At 47.8% G+C, this 18,981-nt stretch overlaps 1 protein-coding gene across 1 annotated transcript in view; it reads right to left on the bottom strand.

Moving 5' to 3' along the window:
* Positions 1–18,628, bottom strand: part of Tbxas1 (thromboxane A synthase 1) — a 167,033-nt gene extending 148,405 nt beyond the window's left edge. The window contains exon 1 of the mRNA XM_038318530.1: positions 18,386–18,628. Within this exon, the coding sequence (XP_038174458.1) occupies positions 18,386–18,474 (89 nt within the window). The 5' untranslated portion in view covers positions 18,475–18,628. The remainder of the gene's footprint in view (positions 1–18,385) is intronic.
* Positions 18,629–18,981: the final 353 nt, after the last annotated feature.

Below are 18,981 nucleotides of genomic sequence, written 5' to 3'. Positions count from 1 at the left end.
TCCAGCAATACCAGTTTTGGGTATATATCCAAAGGATGCTCAATCATACCATAAGGACATGAGCTCAGTTATGTTCATAGCAGCATTGTTTGTCATAGCCAGAACCTGGAAACAACCTAAATGCCCCTTGACTGAAGAATGGATAAGGAAAATGTGGTACATTTACACAATGGAGTACTACATAGTCAAGAACAATAACGACATCTTGAAATTTGCAGGCAAATGGATGGAGCTAGAAAACATCATATTGAGTGAGGTAACCCAGACCTAGAAAGATAATTATCTTATGTGCTCACTCATAAGTGGTTTTTAAACATAAAGCAAAGAAAACAAGCCTACAAATCACAATCCCAGAGAACCTAGACAACGAAGAGGACCCTAAGAGAGATCACGGATCTAATGGATCTAATCTACATAGGAAGCAGTAAAAGACAAGATATCCTGAGTAAATTGGGAGCATGGGGACCATGGGAGAGGGTTGAAGGGGAGGGGAGTAGAAAAAAAATGTATAGCTCAAGAAAAATCAATTAAAAAAAGCATAGTTGGAAAAAAATGAAAAAAAAAACAAAAATAACTCAAATCCTATAAGGAGACCCTCTCTCTATGATATCATTAAAGCAGGAGATATGAGTTATTTTGTGATTTTTTAAAACTCAATTGTGTGGTACTCAGGTGGGGACCTTGTAGATGAAAACATTTTACAATATTAAAAGGTTAGCCATCACTTCTGGAATGAAAAATGACACAGGTTGTCCTCTGGCCACCGGATGCACATACATGTGTGCACCTACAAAAGCTCCCCCTCATGTGTGCATACACACACAGCCCAGAAAGGTGCTTCATTGTATGAGTGAATTATGATTCTATTTGCATTTTTTATTTTTATGTATGTGTATGTTCTTTCATGAGTCCATGTGTACCACATGCGTGCGGAAGTAGAAGAATGCATGGGATCCCCTGCAACAGGAATTACAGACGGCTGTGAGTCTCCACACGGGTGCTGGGAACTGAACCCAGGTCCTCTGCAAGAGCGGTGTAAGCTCTTAAACACTGAGCCACCTCTCCAGCCTCTATAATAGTATTTTAAAAACCAGGTCAGACATACCCAATAGATATAGAGATAGAGTAGGAAGCCTCTTCCCAACGTATCTCTTCTATGATTGAGAGGATTAAGAAAACCAAGAGGGAGGACTTACCTAAATGTATAAATGCAAGCATCTTAAATAGTTTTAAAATTAAGAATTTTTTCTTAACTTTTTAGAAGTGTGTGTGTGGTGGGGGGTGCCTGTGGCGGTGAGGGGTGTTGCCAGGAGGGCTGGGAAATGAGCGTGGGTTCTCTAGAAGTGTTCTACACGTTCTTGACTGCTGAGCCATCTCTCTAGTCCCTGCATTTAGCTTTTTTTTTTTTAAAAAAAAAATATTTGTTTATTTTTTTATGTGCATTGGTGTTTTGCCTGCATATATGTCTGTGTGAGGGTGTCAGAACCCCTGGAACTGGAGATACAGGCAGTTGCGAGCTGCTGAGAATTGAACCCAGGTCCTCTGGAAGAGCAACCAATGCTCTTAACCCCTGAGCCATCTCTCCAGGCCCTGCTTTTTAAAAGCTACCTCTTGCACCGGTCAGCAGACAGGAGTCTAGATGTCCCACAATGGCCCATGTGCAGTTCTGGCTGCATCTGGCTGATTCCGGGAGCTGAAGAGCTCCTGAGGAAGACTAATTTCCAAGAACTCAGACCTCCCTCGACCCCCCACACACCCGGCCCTGAGTTACACAACCCCATATAGAAAATGCCAAGGGGCCGGGCGGTGGTGGCGCACGCCTTTAATCCCAGGCAGAGGCAGGCGGATCTCTGTGAGTTCGAGGCCAGCCTGGTCTACAAGAGCTAGTTCCAGGACAGGCTCTAAAAAAGCTGCAGAGAAACCCTGTCTCGAAAAACCAAAAAAAAAAAAAAAAAAAAAAAGAAAATGCCAAGGGGACAGAGCCTTGGACAAACAAAGTGGGCTGGGGACAGAAAGCAGGACACAAGGCTTTGCAAAAATGAAGGATGATGCAGCCATCTCAGGGCAGAGGTGGCATCTCCACAGAGTCACTTAAAGAGCCTTGCTCCTCCAAGAAAGGTCAGGGCTAAGGCCGTGGCCTTGGGGGCCATTTCTCATTTCTCGCTCAGTCTGCCAATTAGCAGGCTAGTCCCACAGAAAGGAGGCCTGGAGGTAGTGGCTTGTTTAGGTAATTGATGGTGTTGTCCTCACTGGGGAATCTTAGCACATCAAAAAGCTGTTGAGAAGCCAAAATTCACCGAGAGTCTGTATTAATCACTTTGTCAAGCTCAACAAAGGCCCTCTGGCTTTGCTAACAACCCCAGGTGAGGTAGCAATCCTCAGTTAAACAAGGACGCTACAGGGCTCTTAATTAATGTATCAAAGGACTCGGGCACACATTTTCACGTGTTTTATTTTCATGAGCACAGCAGGTAGAGCAGGTATTTTCCAAACTTCCCAAGAGCGAGGAAGACAAGTCCCCAGCTCCACTGACGCCCACAGAGAAGGCTCTAGAGACTTTAGTGGATGGTGAGGTCAGAGTGGCCTTGTCTGGGTTTGGGGAAGTTAGTGACAGCGGCTGGCTTCTAATGTCCCCCTTAGCACTTCCTCCTGCCCTGAACTTGACTTCTATAGTACCAGCAAAGTGAACTTCCTTCCCCAGGCTGCTGAGCCAGCCTTCCCAGATGGCACCCCAGAAACCAACCTCCTGACAGTGTTTCCAACTAATTATCCAATTCCAGGCCATGTCTCCCCAGGTCCTGTTCACATTCAGACAAACCTCCCTTGGGCTCCTGAAGGCCTTCAGGACATGTTACATCGTCCCTTCTTCCGCCTTCTGGGGCCAAGGGCAGCTCAGGTGTCCTTTGACTTCTGGTCACACTTCAGATGCCAGCTCCGGTTCTTTGGGGGCCAAGTCAGTTCTGCAGAACACCAAGAAATGCCCGGGAAAGAGTGGATTTGCTGCAGTATTAGACCTCACAGCATAGCCGCCTTTAAAAAATCAGGGATACCTGAAGCCACGAGGAAGCCAATGCCAGGTTGGGGTGGGGTTCTGAAAGCCACAGAATTCATGTCAACGGGTACTTAAAAGCAAGAAGAAGCCCCCCTCCAGAGCCTTCTTGCTCTGGGCTCACACTGAGTGTCCTGCTTTTCCTGTTTTCTCGTGTTTTTCCTGCACATTATGACAACACTAACCTATATTCCGGTGGTTTAGTCAGAACCCCGTTAGAGTTAAAAAAGACAGTGGAGCCCCTGTCTGATCCTGGATAACAAAGTCCTGGTGTGCAGTCTCCCCTCAGGTCCCCAGGGAGAAGGGACAACACACATGGCAAGGAGGAACATGCAGTGTGACAGGAAAGTCTTTCTATCTTTGAAACCCACGTAAAATTCAGTGTACCACAAGCTTGGGACAAGAAAATGCCTCCTTTCTTCTAAACGCCAGCAACTGACACCCAGAGGTAGTTACAAGAAATAAACATTTTTTTCCCTTAGTAATCCAGGACGCTCGAGCACCCATGAGATTATGGAAGCATCTCTGGTACTTTGTATCTCAGCCAGTTCTTGGCATAACTGCATCCATACATTTTCCTGCCCGACAGTTAAAGGAACACGTCCTCCACCACAGCTCACAGTCCGCAAGGGTCTGCACCGGTTGCTGTTTCGAAACACGGCAAGCGTGCTGCACCCAGGTCTCCTCAGGCCTCTACCTTCAGACACCAGACACGCTTTCCCTCACTCTGCTGTCCAAGACTGGAACTAAGTGTGCCCCATCCACCATCAGCCAGGCCCTGTCCTCAGTCCTTTGTCTGGCTGGAAATTCCTAGGCCCAGGTCCAGTCTAAGTCCTGCACTGAATTCTGGACTATGCTTCAGTAACTCTTGATGCCAGCTCATCTCTTCACAGCAGGAACTGCCATGATACCCCTGTCACTGTCTCAGCTGGCAGAGTCCTCCTCAGTGTCTGGTTTACTTAGATTCACTATTTTCACTTCTAATAAAAATCCAAATGTGCCTTAGCCTTAAGTGGGTTTTGTTGTTTGTTTGCTTTATTTTGTTTTATTTTTTGGTTGTTGTTGTTGTTGTTTTGCCAGAGATAAGACTCAAAATGTCTGCTCTTGGACTTGGAATGTGGAGCAATTGAAGGCTGTCAATTCTTCAAGAATTTTCTGTATCAAAATCACACAGCAGCATTCTTGACTCGGGCCAGATCAGTACCTCCCACTACAGGCATGTGGTCTTCTTCCTCAATCCATTCAAATCAGAATTCAATTTGCAACTTGCTGAGTCAACAGGAGTGTTGCTATTTCCTCTTCTGTGTTCCGCGTTTTTGTGATGATCCAGAACAGAGCTTCCTCAAGCCTCAGCTACTACAACCACAAGGAGCAGACACAGACCCCACTCTCAGCCCAGAACAGAGCTACTTCAGCTAAGCCATAGACCATGGGAAAACTAAATGTAATTGTTGGTGACTGAGTTCGTGGGGCTTTGTTATACAGCAATAGCTGACTGATACAGCTACATTTGCTTAATTTCCCTAGACCTTCATTCTGCATCTATAAAATGGGACCACTGGATCAAAAATCAATAAGCACAGCCTTCTTACTCGTGATGCACAAATAATGACTGTGGTATTAGCCTCAGCAGTACCAGAGACTAAATGTATCATGGATTAAGACTGCAGACGCTAGAGGCAGAGAAGGACCGGAATATTTTAATCAAGGTTAAGAACTTGGGACATGGGGGCTGGAGAGATGGCTCAATGGTTAAGAGCACTGGCTGTTCTTCCAGCCCCCACATGGCAGCTCACAACTGTCTATAAATGCAGTTCCAGAGGATCTGACATCCTCACACCAATGCACATAAAACAAACAAACAACAAACAAAATCTTGAATATATGGTGAGCTGTTATGGTGAGAAAGTCTCCGGAGTCCCTGCAAAGCTGGGGTGGTTTGAATGTCCCCCACAGGCTTGGGGATCTTGGCACTTGTTGCCCCGTTTGGGGAGGCTGTGGAACCTGTAGAAGGTGGAGCCTTGCTAGAAGAAGCACAACACTGGGGGCTGGCTTTCAGTCTCACACCACTTCCTGTTTGCTTTCACCATTTCCTGTGTATGGAAGATTTGAGCTCTCAGCTTCCTGCTCCAGCTGCCAAGCCTGCTTGCTGCCCTGTCTCCCAACTATGATGGACTCTCGTCCTTCGAGAACCATATGCCAAAATGAACTCCTTAGTTTTTGATCACGGTGTTTTACCGTAGCAACAGAAAGTAACCCACACAGAAGTTGGTACCAGGATGGTAAGGTATGACCACGTTCCTTCGGGCAAGACTGTGGAAAGAGTCTGGAACTCTGGGCTGGGAAAGCTGCTCGCTGCTCAGAGTTCTGTGGCAGCTTGTAAACTCACTCTGGAAGTGGTGTAGGCGATGCAGCCTGGTTTGTGAGGGTTCAGAGGGAAGTTTGAGCCTTTAAAAGACTCTAGCAGGGCCATTTGGTGGCATCATCTGATTAATAACCAGCGACTTCTGGGCAGCTGGGGCAGAAGAGTCACCTGTTATTAACAAGAGGCCAGCACCACTGAAGCCTGTGGAACACTTCTTTGATTAAGGATTGATGTAAGAGGGCCGAGCCCACTGTGGGTGATGCCCAGCCTGGGCTGGTGGTCCTGAGTAGTATAGGAAACCAGGCTGAGCAAGCCATGGAAAGCAAGCCAGTAAGCAACACTCCTCCATGGGCTCTGCTTCTGTTCCTGCCTTGGTTCCTGCCCTGACTTCCTTTCACGATGGGCTGTAACCTATAAGTCAAACAAACCCTTTCCTTCCCCAGTTGCTTTTGGTCAATGTTTTATCATAGCAACAGAAAGCAAACTACACAAAAGCTGGAAGGCAAGCTGGGAAGTGTGGGGTCCTCGTGAGCACTCACTGGCATGGGGAGAAAGAACAGAGCGGTAGCGGATAGACTATATAGTCGAGAGAGAGAGGGGTAAGTGGTGGGTTGTGGGTTCTTTGGCTAGCTGGCTCATTATTGGGTTAGTTTGCTGGTTGGTTGGTTGGTTGGTTGGTTAGTTTATTGGCTAGCTAACTGCATTATTCACTTGGCGATGTGGTAAAGGGTGGGGAGAGTTAGGCTAGGGCTACAGTGAGCAGGAAACGCAGAGCCTCCAGTTAGGAGAGGAAGGAAGAAGGCTTCACAGGGTTTATGTGCCAATTTGCCACACCTCATTTACACTTCAAGTTCTCAAACCCAAAGGCAAGGAAACCAGCAACCACACAGAAAGAGATGGCGCTCTTCCCTCCAAGACGGATGACGAGTGGCAGTGTGACATGGGAAAACGTGAACATTTTCTAGGAAGTAGACGGAGTTAGGGGACTGTTTTGCAAAGCAGTTTTTCAAGGAAGATTCTGAACTAATTAAGAGCTGATAGGGACGAAGGGTTGACAATAGTATATGTTGCTGTAGGAGCAAACTGACCAAAACGCCCCCACTTTCAAAGAAAATATGGCCACCTCCTCTGCATCATGTGGAAAATCAAAGGTCTGAGGTTCAAAGCTGGCTGTGGCGCTCTGGCCGTGGTGAAATTACCTATGGCACCCCTGTACTGCCTGCCTTCCCGTGTGTGTGTGTGTGTGTGTGTGTGCACATTTTACACTAGGGTATATTGAGTCACAGTATCTTACCTAGCTTGTTTAAGGTCTTAAGGTCAAGGTCAGTCAGAATTTGAACCCAGGTCATCACAAAGTCCAAGCTCTGAGCCAATATAGAAAGTGGGAGAGGCAGACACAAGTAAGGTGTCTATGGACTGGCAAACTGCCAATGCCTTGAGAGTGTATTGTTTTCCTGAGTGGGCTCAGCTGCCCACTTGGTGGTGCTTCACATCTTTGCTCTAGTAAGCAGGACAGAGATGGACTTCAACCCACACTATAGTACAGCACGGCTTACAAAGGAAAATCTCTTACGACTCTAACAGATGAGGGTGGTGGCTGGTCCCAGCGGTATCCATCCAGAACTGAGTGGTATTCCCTAAGGTGACAGTCACAGTGTCAAAGAACAGTGAACAGTGCACTGGGTGTTCGTTTGTGCCCCCAAAAAGTCCTATAGGTTGTGTCTTTTTGTTCAGCGCAGTCGATCAGGTCACTGAGTGCCTATTGCCCAATAGGAGTGTATTGAGTGCTTGGGAATACTGAGAATTCCAACTAAAGCGAGTAATACCTGCCCTTGCCCTTGGGGGACCCACCTTCAGGTGGGGAAGCTGCTGGGGGATCAGGAAGAGAGAAGGTAGCAGGTGTGAGGTGAGCCTGGGGATGCAAAGGATGAAGCTGTCAGCTGAGCAAAGAAGCCAACTTACCACAAACAACAGGAACTAGGCAGTGAGCAGTGGCACACAGAGGAACTGGGGACAAGAAGGGGACAGCTGAGAGGTGACAGGAGAGGCACTGGCAAGGACAGGTCCCCAAGAGCCCTCCTGAGCTGAGCCAGGAGGAGCTGATTTGAGGGAAGGAGGTCCAGGGAAGGCTTATTTTTCACACTGGGGTGCAGTTAGCTGCTTGTGGAGTCTCCTGACTGCAGGTATAGGGTGAATTTGAGGAACTGGGGACAGAGCAAGCAGGGGAGGCTCCCAGCCTCAGATTCTCTAGGTGTCTTCAGCCAGAGGAGAACATATAGAAAAGGGACAGGGTCCAGGGCCACCTAGGAATGTAGACTGGCTGAATTGATGACTGGCTGTAGGGATGAGAGACAGGGAAAAAAAACAAGAAAACAAGACAGAGTCCTAAAGAGCCATGAGCGGCAAGGTGGAAGTGTGTGTACAGAGAAGTGGGGGGCTGTTGACCTTCCCTTACCCACAGGAAACGAGAAAGGAAATGTGACCTGCCCAACATCACTCTGCAGGAAATCGTTGCTCCCTAAATGAAAGGTCTGGCTGATTCCCAGCGCACAACGCGTTTCCTGAGAGCTTCCCACCCTTGATCTCTGCAGTCCCTCCTGTCAGGGGATGCGGTTGCTAAAGTGCCCGTTGCCTGTGTGCTCAGAGAGGGGTGAGGTGTGTAACGGATTGTGGTCCCTCCTCAGCGCTCTGCAGCCCGTGGCCCATTGATTTGTGAAGGTGGGAGAATGGTGTGTGCGGTATTTCCTCCATCTCAGGGAGTCTGATGTAAATTGTGCGTTTATTGACAGTAAGAGAGTGCAGGTTAGCCGAAATGTCAAGTCTTTTTGCTCTGGAGCAGAATGATAACTTGGGCCCACAGATGCTGGCTATCTCATTGATCAGTTCTGCTCCTTGGCAGGGCTTCCAATTGGTTCGTAGCTAAATAATTACAATGGGCGAGATCAATCAATTTCTACATAAACACACATTGTGGAGGGGACAATGGAGCACCGAACCTATGGGGACAATCATATCAACAGTGAATGTTGGGGAAGAGTCTGGATGCCAATGCTCTACACTACAGGGCTGGTGATCAATAGGACAATGCAGAGCAATGCCCGCTCTTTGCTCCTGCTCTACAGGTGGTCACGTGCCTCTTCTCCCCACCCCAAGGGTTAGGATGCTCTACCACGCAACACCTCTGCTACCACATCTGCATTCCATCCCATCATCTTTCCTAGACTTGTTCTCTCATTTTGAATGCTTTACCTCCCTGAGGTCATGGGAACCCTGCCCACAGCATAGCCACGAGGCAGACCAGGACACTGTCGAGAAAACCCTTCACTGCTTGAATGAGCAGAGAATTTATTTACTCTTTCAAGGTCTTTTGCCAGGTGCTGGAAATGCAGTGGCGTCAGTGGGCCCATGGGAGGGAACCTCATCCCGCCCTCCCTTGCACACGCACGTGCACATTCGGCCATACCTGTAACAGTATCCCATGAAGCAATGGTGCTGTAATGGTTAGGTGGGCATCAGGACGGTGGCTGACATTTACTGAGCCACTACGGGACACTTGTGACTTTAACTCAGATGTTTCCATCAGGGCATACGGTCAGGAAGACAGGATAGTAACGTGCAACACGATAATGTTGTGGCACTTAGAGAGAATGGGGCAAAAAGACATGGCTCATTGCACACTGGCCTGGTCAAAGAGTCCTCCATAGAAGAAGAACTCTAAGGCAGGCTTTTGAAGGGTGGACAGGGTGTAATGTAACAGCCAGGGGAGACTTTCTGGCAGGAGGGCTTGTGGGGGAGGAAGGTGCTGTGTGCCAGGCAGAAGAGTACCACAGAAAGAGTTTAGGGCGCTCTCTGAGCAGAATGTGGAGACAGTTGCTAGTGTGGTATGTTGCAGTGCTGGCCCTCTCTGGCTCTCTCCCCAGGATGTCTGTGCCATCCTCAGGAAGGAAGGTTTGGGTGGAGGAGAAGCCCCTATTTCTAGGAGGCTGGCTTAGCTTTTTGGATCATCTCTGATACCATTTTCCCAAATCCTTTGAAAAATGGGGGGTGGCAGCCTCCTTCTGGGACTTCATTCAGGAGCCGGCCATCCCTAGAGATGAAACTTCAGAAGCTTGTCTTAGTGTGAGGCTGTCTAAGAGAGATGGGGTAGCTCGTCAGTATGGCTTGGAGTTGGACTCTGTTTAAGTTGGTGACAAACCAAAAATGCCAGGAGTTCTAGAGGAACCCTGAATTCATAGTCCTCCTCACCCCTCCTACCAGGAAGTTGTACAATATCACACATTTCTGATGAGCCAGGAGCCATGAGGCCTCCAGTAACTGAGACGATGACCACGTGATCATCTGCCCTTTATCTCTCGGCTCCCCAAAGACACTTTTCCTGCAAGTTATCCCTGCCACAAGGAACAAGTCCCTGAAAGGCTACCAGGGTCCCCAAAGATGAGTGTGTACCTTAAATAGCAAAGGATAGCCCATTTGTTTGCTCTTGGGGTATCTGGGATGGGGGAAGGGAACACTCAGATGCTCTATTTCTGGGAAAGCCACCTCCACTTCCTCCTCAGCAGACGTCAAACAGGTACCTGAATAGCTCAGGTAGGCACAGGCATAAAACTGACACCTGCTTCATTGCTGTAAGAAGTGAGATTCTTGTTTCATTTCTGCCTGTTATGCTCTTGATGGGAAATGGCTCCACAGCTAGTGTGTTTGAATACCTGGTCCCCAGTGTGGGCACTATTCTGGATACTTGTAGACCCTTTGGGACTGTGGCCTAGCTAACAGAAGTAGGTGGCTGGGGGTGAACGTGGAAAGTGATAGCCACTTCAGGTTCTGGCCTGGGTTTCAGCTTACTGATCCACCAAGATGGGAAGTAGCCATGCTGCAAGCTCCTATCACCATGGGTTGAGGTGTCCTGGGGCCACCATGAACTGAAGTAAACCTTCCCACCCCTTAAGTGGGGTGGTCATACAACATAAAAGCAACTGACACCCCTGCTTCAAGACTAGATGCCACCAGAAGCCCAAATCCCTTTCTAGATAAGGAAAGGAAGGATGGGAAATTATCAGGAAAATGCATCCCACACAGCATGAAAACCTGAATTTAGATTCCCAGCACCTATATAAAAAGCCAGATATACCAGTGTGTGCCTATAATCCCAGCACTGGGGGAAGCAGGGACAGGGGATCCCTGGTACTTTCTGGCTATCCAACCTACCCGACCAGTGAGCTCCAGATTCTTGTCTCAAAAGAAAAGAAAAAGGTGGAAAGGCTGGAGAGATGGCTTAGCAGTTCCGAGCATGTTTTGCTCTTGCAGAGGATCCCGGTTTCGTTCCTGTTACCCACATCTGAAACCTACTGCTGCCTGTAACTCCGGCTCCAGGGAATCCAATGTCCTCTTCTGGCCTCCAAGGGCATCTGCCACTCCCACCCAGACACATGTTCATACACATAATTTTCTTATTTTAATGAAGGCAGAGAAACAATTGTGGAAAACACCTGATTTTTGACCTTTTGGCTTCTATGCCCACATGTGTGTACACACACATGCTAATATGCACATACAAGAACAATAAGACACACACAGAGAGAAGGAATGACCATAAGGAACAAGAATATTGCCACAGTTTCCTTAAAAACTAAAAATACAAAAACCCACAACAACGATCATCTGCCCAATGAATCTGGCCTTCAGGCAGAATTCAAAGTCTTCCACAACTGGTTCATTTGGCTCAATGAACAAATAGTGCCCGAAAGCTTTATTGTTTATAATCACCTTTTATTCGGATAGCAAATAACTATTAGCCAGCTTAATCACCTATTTGCCAAATTGGGAGCTATTTTTAAGGACCAATCCTCTCTCAACAAAGACACTGTGCCCAGGGGCTTCCCGAGCCCACATCTAGACACCTTATGTCCTAAGGACATAGTTCCTGATCGAGGTGGATCTGCCGTGAGGGCTCAGCCTATCAGGAAAATGCCTTTGAAGGTCATAAAATACATCTGGCTGTATAACTTCTGGTGTGTATGCTAAAATAATCAGTCACGTTGCTTTACAGTCGCACCTCGTACTCTAGTTCTGGAAAATCAATAAAGTGAGGAGGACAGAGAAGGCATGACTATTGAAAACAGAAAACAAAACAAAGCCAAAAAAACCCCGTAATATTCTGTGGAAATAGTCCTGGAGGAAGTGCAGACCTAGTTTTCATAAGCAGGCGTGGTTTTTATCTCCCCACTCATCAGTGCCTTATTAAACTGAAGTACCCATTGTATTCCAGGCAAAAATGCAAAAAAAAAAAAAATAGCAAAAAGGGGGAGCAGAGCGCATTCTTCTCTAGGGGCTCCGAGGCACTGGGAATTATCCACGGCCTTTGAAATATATTTCTAAAGTGCCTATTATCCACACTCTTAATGTGCTGTTCCCTGGAAGTTACCACCTCTAATGGGCCTTTGCCTGGGATCCTTCCCCACCTGAGATAGTCCTCCTCGTCTAAACTGCCCACTGCGTTCTTCCCTGCGTGTCAAGCCCCAGCTAAAGGCCCATCTGCTGGCAAAGTCGAGTCGGCGGTGACTGGCGGTGACTCAGAGAGGCTGACAGGGCTGGAGACGTAGCTCAGCTGAAAGAGTGCTTACTTAGCACGCACAAGGTCCTAGGTTGAATCCCCAAGACTGTGTAAAGCCAGGCATAGGGGTACACAGCTGTCATGCCTCAAAAGACGGAGGTGGGAGGATCAGAAGTTTCAGGTCATCCTTGACTACATAGTGAATTAGAGGCCAGCATGAGCTATATGAGACCCTGTCTCGAAAGAATGAAAACAGGTCACACGTGGAAGTGTGTAATGCTGGTAATCCCAGAACTCAGGAGGCAAAGGCAGAGGAATCTGTATGAGTCTGAGGTCAGCTCGCTCTAATTGCAAGTTCCAGGCCAGCAGGGTTATGTAGTGAGACCCTGTCTTTGCAAACAAATAAAACAGCAGCAATAAAAACAAAGGCTAAAGGTTAAGGGTCCATAGAGAGGCATCCGTTGTTAAGAACACTGGCTGCTCTTCCAAAGCACTGTGGTCCAGTTCCCAGCATCCACATGGTCACTCCCAGCCTTCCATAACTCAAGTCCCAGGGTATCTGACTCCCTCTTCTGGCCTCCTCAGATACATGCATGCAGGTAGTACACAGTCATAGATGCACAAAACATGCATAAACAGAAAGGAAAAATTAAAAACAAAAGCAAAGGCTGAGAAACAAGAGTCATTCACAAGGCTCCAGTGAGGGCCCCCACACTGCTTCTGGGGTGTACTTCCAGGCTTCTGGGGCACTCTGTCAGGTCCTAGGACTGCCACTTAGAATGAGTAGGGTGTCCAGACAAAAGGAATGATGCCTACACTATGCCCAAGTGCCTTGGTTGGCAAGGGCACCGAGTCACTCCCACAGCAGCGTTCCTGCCACCCGACTGAACCAATGTGCTGCTTGCCACTCCTCTGATGTTGTGAAATCATTGTGAGCCCTAATTTTGCCACTAGGCTCCCTAGCTTTCTTGTCCCATAGGGAACAGCACATCCACCCTTGGAACCTGAGGGTCTCAAAAGGGGAGCTTGACTCTTTCAGTCCCTCGGTAGCAATCTTCCCTTTCCAGCAGCCCGTGGACGCATCCAGCTGTCTTTCCCAGGGAAAGGGCTTGACTTCCCTCCCACCATGGCTGCACACAGCATCACCCAGGAGTGAATGAAGTTGAATAGGCTTCTCTCCTGCGGCATTTTCCAGGGCCTTTGATCTGTGAATCTCCAAGAAGGGCGGGCCTACCTCAGATCTAACATTCCAAATCTTGTCAGAAACAAAAAACTGGGAATGGTGCCCAAAACTGCTCTTCGGTCTGTAAATACTGACTTTGTGATCCTGGCCACTTTTTCCTCTATCTTTGATTGTATCAGGAAACACAAGTGTCCCTTGGTATCCACATGGCCTAATTTTCAAGACCCCCCAACAGACATCAAAACACAAGATTCTTTGGTCCCTTACAGAAAATGATTCAGGCTTTGTATACACACATTTCCCTCTGTGCTTTCAATCACCTCTAGACGACTTAGAATAGCCATGGTGACGAGAGGACGTGCTAAGTAAATACTATGCTGTGTTGTTCCGGGAATGATGGTGACGTAAAATCCACACACGTTCATTAGAGGTGCAGGCACCATAGGCTCAACCCCTGAGCCATCTCTCCAGCCCATTTTTTTTTTTTTTGAAGTTTCTACCACATTTGTTTTATTTTGTTTTTGTATTTTAACCTGAGGTCGGTTGAATCCACGAATACAGACCCATATAGAGGGCTGACTGAAATATTTTTCTTGTTCTGCCATGCTCTGGGCTTATCTGGCAGCCACATTCTACCCCAGTGTTTTATCTTAAATATGTCCTGGCCGTAGATAAGGCTCTAGAAATGGAACTCGGTCTCCCATACAGAAAGCAAGCTCTCTTCTGAGAAACTTCTGAGCACAGGGGTGGGGTGTTCCGTGATAATCTCAAATCCTAATAATCCTCAAACACATTTTAATTGAAACTAGACTTAGAAGCATTTATCAGCACACCACCTCACTCAGATTCCTATGTAAATGTTGAACCAACTCACACCTCTGGGCCTGAAACCAGAGTTTTAAACCTGGCATTAAAAGCCCTTCCACCTACCCAAGGTAGACCCCCTCCCCCTCACCATGCTCATGTTTCAGGGCTTGTGCTGCCCGCCATCTTAATACCGCCTTCCATGCTGATCACACCTGATCACACCACCCTTCCAATCCCTCCCCCTAAACAGTGACACCTCAGGTTCCAAACCTCTGTGCCCAAAGTACACAGTTTTTTTCTGTGTGCCCTGTACTTGTTGAAAGATTTCCCAATCCTACATTTTTTAAAGCGAAATTACTCTTTTTTTTTTGCTAAGTATTCACACTCCTTAAAGAAATAGGAAAGCTATAGAAAGGCTAAAAGAAGAAAAAAATCTCCCCTAACCTCACCACCACTGAAAGAAACCTATTATTAATATTTCCTCACACTCTTTCTAACAGGATAAAGAAATCTTTATCTACCCCACGAATCCAGCTGCCAAACCTGAGGCATTGCTTGAAAGTTGAAACACACTAGTACTTAAGGGTGCCTTAAGCAATATTCAACTCAGCTTACTTCTTGGAGTAAGAGTTTCAAACAATTCTATTCAGAAAAGTGACATCTCTCCCCCACTCCCATCTCAGAGGTGGGTATGAAACCCAGGGTTTTGTCCATGCCACGCAAGCGCTCTGCCACTTAGCTGTACCGCCAGATGACAAGGGAGCTCTCATCTGATGCAGATAAGACAATGGCTCCGTGGGCAAAACATGAAGACCTGGTTTGGATCCCTAGCATCGGACGTAAGAAAACAGGTATGGCAGAATCAGTGGACTTCAGGCTCAGAAAGAGACCCTGTCTCAAGGTAGGGAATAATATAAGAAGGCACCCAATGTGCCATCGTCTTGGCTGTACAAGGTGAGCAGGGCAGTCAAAATAGTCAAGCTGCAATAATTATAAAGGCAGGCTGCCTCACACCACACACACGAGGTCTTTAGGAAGCCAGTGAGACTCATGGCAGAAGGTTTGGATTTCTGTGCAACCATGAAGTCTAACAGAAGGCAAAAGTAGACTTGGGGCCTCCTGTCGGTATTTATCAGACATCTATGTGCCGGGCATAGGAAGCAGGCAGAGGTAGGCTTCTCAGTGTCTTGGAGGGATGCTCCACCAGGATCACACCCCTGAGCTGTGTTGAAAGGAAAGAAGAGAGGAAAGGGTATTGCCATTCGCAGCACTGCACAGTTGAGTGTGACCAGTGTGCAGGCTGTCGGGAGAGACAGAGGCCACTCTGGGAATCTGGAGCTGATGAAAATAGACTTGTCAAGTTGACCTCATCAGGCCAGACATTAGGAGTCCTCTGTCACGAGCTCCATGCTTGCAGAATTGCAATGAGAACGGAGATCCTGCACAAGCCTTGAAGAACTCACGGACTGGAGGGGACATGATGCAACCTCGGGGTCCCTGGTGCCTCTATCTGCTCAGCACTTAGGCTGCCCATTTCAGTGTCCCCTGGACTGGTCAGAGGGAACGCCTAAAGGAGGTCAGGTCGGTGCCTCCAAACAACATCCCACGGGACACACATGGCCAAGGATATCCATGAATTCAGCCCAACACAAAACCTTAAACTTACTTAAATTATTTATTTATTTGTTGGTTTATTTCCAGCCAGGGTTTCACTGAGTTGTCCTGGAACTAGCTCTTGTAAACCAGACTGGCCTTGAACTCACAGAGACCTGCCTGCCTCTACAACCCTAGTACTGGGATTAAAGGCATGGGCCACTACTTAAAACATGAGGTGTGTGTGTGCGCGTGCGCACGTGCGCACGTGTGTGTGTGTGTGTGCGTGCGGTGCATGCACACACGCACGCATGCATGTGCATGTGGTTTTCTTTTGTAACTTGGTTGCATAGTTGTCAGCTGTGAACTTTATAGATGACGATGTTGGGTGTCAATACCAAAAGGTGGATACCCTTGGTAGATAGCCCACTAGACCACACCACTCTCTACAATTGCTCTTGGGTACAAGATGACCATGAGGGTCTCTCTGTACCTCAAATTCCTAGCCTTTGATCCCCTCCCCTTGAGGCACAACCCCTATATATACATAGATGCTCATGGGAAATGTAGCCAGAGGGTTGGAAGCCTTGCCAGAATCAAACTGGGGGCCACCTTCTTCCCAGAGCATCTTTCACCTTTGTAGACATTGAGCTCAACCCCCACCCCACCCCCACCACAGCCATGTTGCCCCCTCCCTGACTCATTTGATCCAGATCTCCCATTCCCCCCGACCTTCTGCTGGGGCCTCCCACCATGCTGGCACACATTAACAGGTCGATAAATATTTCTGTGATAACAAACGGAAGCTAAACTCTTACTTCCCATTCACCACCTGTGCTTTGCGCCTCTGTCTTCACTCTGCGTCTTTGAACCCAGCTATTAATAGGGCCTGGGAGTAGATTACGCACACACAGCTGCCGTGCCGGATGGGGTATCCATGAGTCTCTGCAGAAAGCTGATTGGGAACACCCAGCCCTGCAGCTTATCAGGCAGGGCACCGGCCCTCTCCACGATCAGAGCAATGGTAACATATGCGGCCTGCTCACTCGCCCATCAAACATTTATCGAGGCCATGCTATATGTCAGACGCAGAGCTGGGAGTTAGGAATACAGAAATGAAAAAGGCACCGAGAGGGGATGTAGAAGTGTGTGCAGGGAGGCATAGATGCTGCAGGACCACCTGGAAGACTCACGTGAGTAAGGATTTGAGCACCACAGAACACAGCTGATGAAGGGAGAGTAGCATTAATAAACATTTCTTATTTTTTTTGAGACCAGATCTTACGTGGTCTGGGTTGATTAAGGATGACCTTGAACTTCTCATCCTCCTGCCTCGACCTCCCCAGATGGGGGGGGGGTTTACAGATTTACGCCACCGCACCCAGTATTTAGGTGGCGCCAGGGATTCCGCCGCCACCTCCCCAGCCCATAATCAGAACAATAGTAAGAAATGAGAATATGCATAAAGCCATCCACTAAAGACTTTTCTTTTACAGTGTGGGGGTTCCAATCTAGGACATCCCACATGCTATTCATGCGCTCTTCCTCTGAGCTATCTTCCCCAATCATGTTTTCCTCTGCTTTTAGGTTACACTGGCAGGAGTCAATCACAGCGGCTGGCATCTATTATGCTCCTACTGCATGTCACAGACTGTGTGTTTGATTCCACAGAGCAGGAAAGCACACCAGAGTGGATGATTAGGCTTGGGGGTGAGTGGCTACCATTTGCTCTTGTCTTTACGTGTGGCTGGTTTCCGTGCCAGATAAGCCATGCTGAGACAGAAAAGTTCAAAAAATAATTAAACCAGTTAAAAAGCAAAAGAGCACTGGGATTGAAGCCGGGTTTCAGAGCCAATTTCCAAGAAGTCATTTCATCATCAGAGAACATCAAACGCACATTCCACTTTCGACTATGCAAATTCCAGAAGAATAATACCTCGCATTTGCATAATGCTTGATGTTTTTCAAAGTGCCTTCCCAGTTATTAATCTACAGGAGGCTTTATTACCCCTAGAAACATAAATTCAAACTCTCTTCCAGCTCTATTATTTTTTCCACTTTCCCCTTAAAACCCAGAGAGAGCTAAATCCAGGTGGTTGGGAATACAGAGGCAGCGCTAAGGAGGGTAGCTGACAGGCCGGGCAGACACAAACGCAGGTCTTTGTGAGATTTTTCTTTTACAGATATCACTGGGGCCAGATTAAGAAATCTGCTGTTGAATTAACAGACCCGCAGGGGAGAGGCGGTGTAGCTCAAGTTTAAGATTCTTTCAGGACCTCCAGCTTCCTGGGCACTGCACCTGGCACCTCGTTTGGAATGTGTTCCCTTCTATAACATAGCAGAAAATTAGGACGTTCACTCTGTCACTTTGTCCCTAAACCTGCAGACATCCCTGTCACCAGCTTGCTGCAGAGTCTGTCGGCCAAAGAGCTTGCATGTCTTTAATATGCTGTGAACCAGGGGGCCGAATCCGTTGTAAACTCAACATGAAGAAAGGATTTCAGAAAGCAAGGTGAGACAATACGACAGGGTTGGAGGAAACACTTTCAGCCATCTCTAATGCCTGTCCAATTTTCTTCTCCTTCCGCCTCTTTCAGACTTAATTACGTGTGGCGTCTCAGTCGCTGAACCACCGGCGTTTCCTGACACTTGGATCTCACGCATTTTAGCAAAAGATTAACCTGGCTGTTTGCTTTTAATTCTGAAGCGGTGTTAACACTCAACCCCCTCTAGATTAGACAAGAAGAAAAACAAATGCCCGCACACCCCATCTGGCAGCACAGGCTCCAGGCTGATGTTTCTCGCCATGTCACGGTCCCTAGGGTGGGCTGCACTTACCATTTCAGGAGGGCCAAGAGAGCCACGGACAGGGTCAGAGTCACCACGGTGCCGCTCGGTTCCCACTTGAGAAACCCCAAAACTTCCATTGTTTCTCTGAGACCCCGGAGGGGTGGTCCTCTGGAGGCAAGAGGACCTTGATCTGCTACCCTTATGGGAGTCCTGATCTGTGTGTAGGTGGTGGAGAAAGAAATGGTAGCCAGCGACACATCACATCCAGTGGGTCCCCCAAATGTGCTCTCCCCCGAGTGTGTCTTTATAAAGAGGAAGGAAGCAGCGAGAGAAACAACGGGTTTCGGGGCAAGGCAATGAATCAGCGACTTTATTTTCTTGATGACTGTGTTGTCAATAAACATTTATGTTAGCTTCCCTGGAAACAGCAGCAGACAGACGGGGGCCCCCCGTGTTCACCGAGAAGCAAAATGGTTGGAACCATCGACTGCTGCTCTAATAAGCATTCCTTAAGGAGAGGACTCCTCTGTGAGTTCCTTCTCGACACCGTTGTCAAGCCATACGTCAGGGATGATACCGACAGGGATGATACCAATCGGGGCACTCCGGATGTCCCAGAGAACCTGAGGGCCAAGACAGCAGCT

Source organism: Arvicola amphibius, chromosome 2, assembly GCF_903992535.2.
Source record: "Arvicola amphibius chromosome 2, mArvAmp1.2, whole genome shotgun sequence".
In the NCBI taxonomy this organism is placed as follows: Eukaryota; Metazoa; Chordata; class Mammalia; order Rodentia; family Cricetidae; genus Arvicola; species Arvicola amphibius.
The sequence above is the reverse complement of the archived record's forward strand: the minus strand, read 5'-3'. Positions and strand labels throughout refer to the sequence as shown.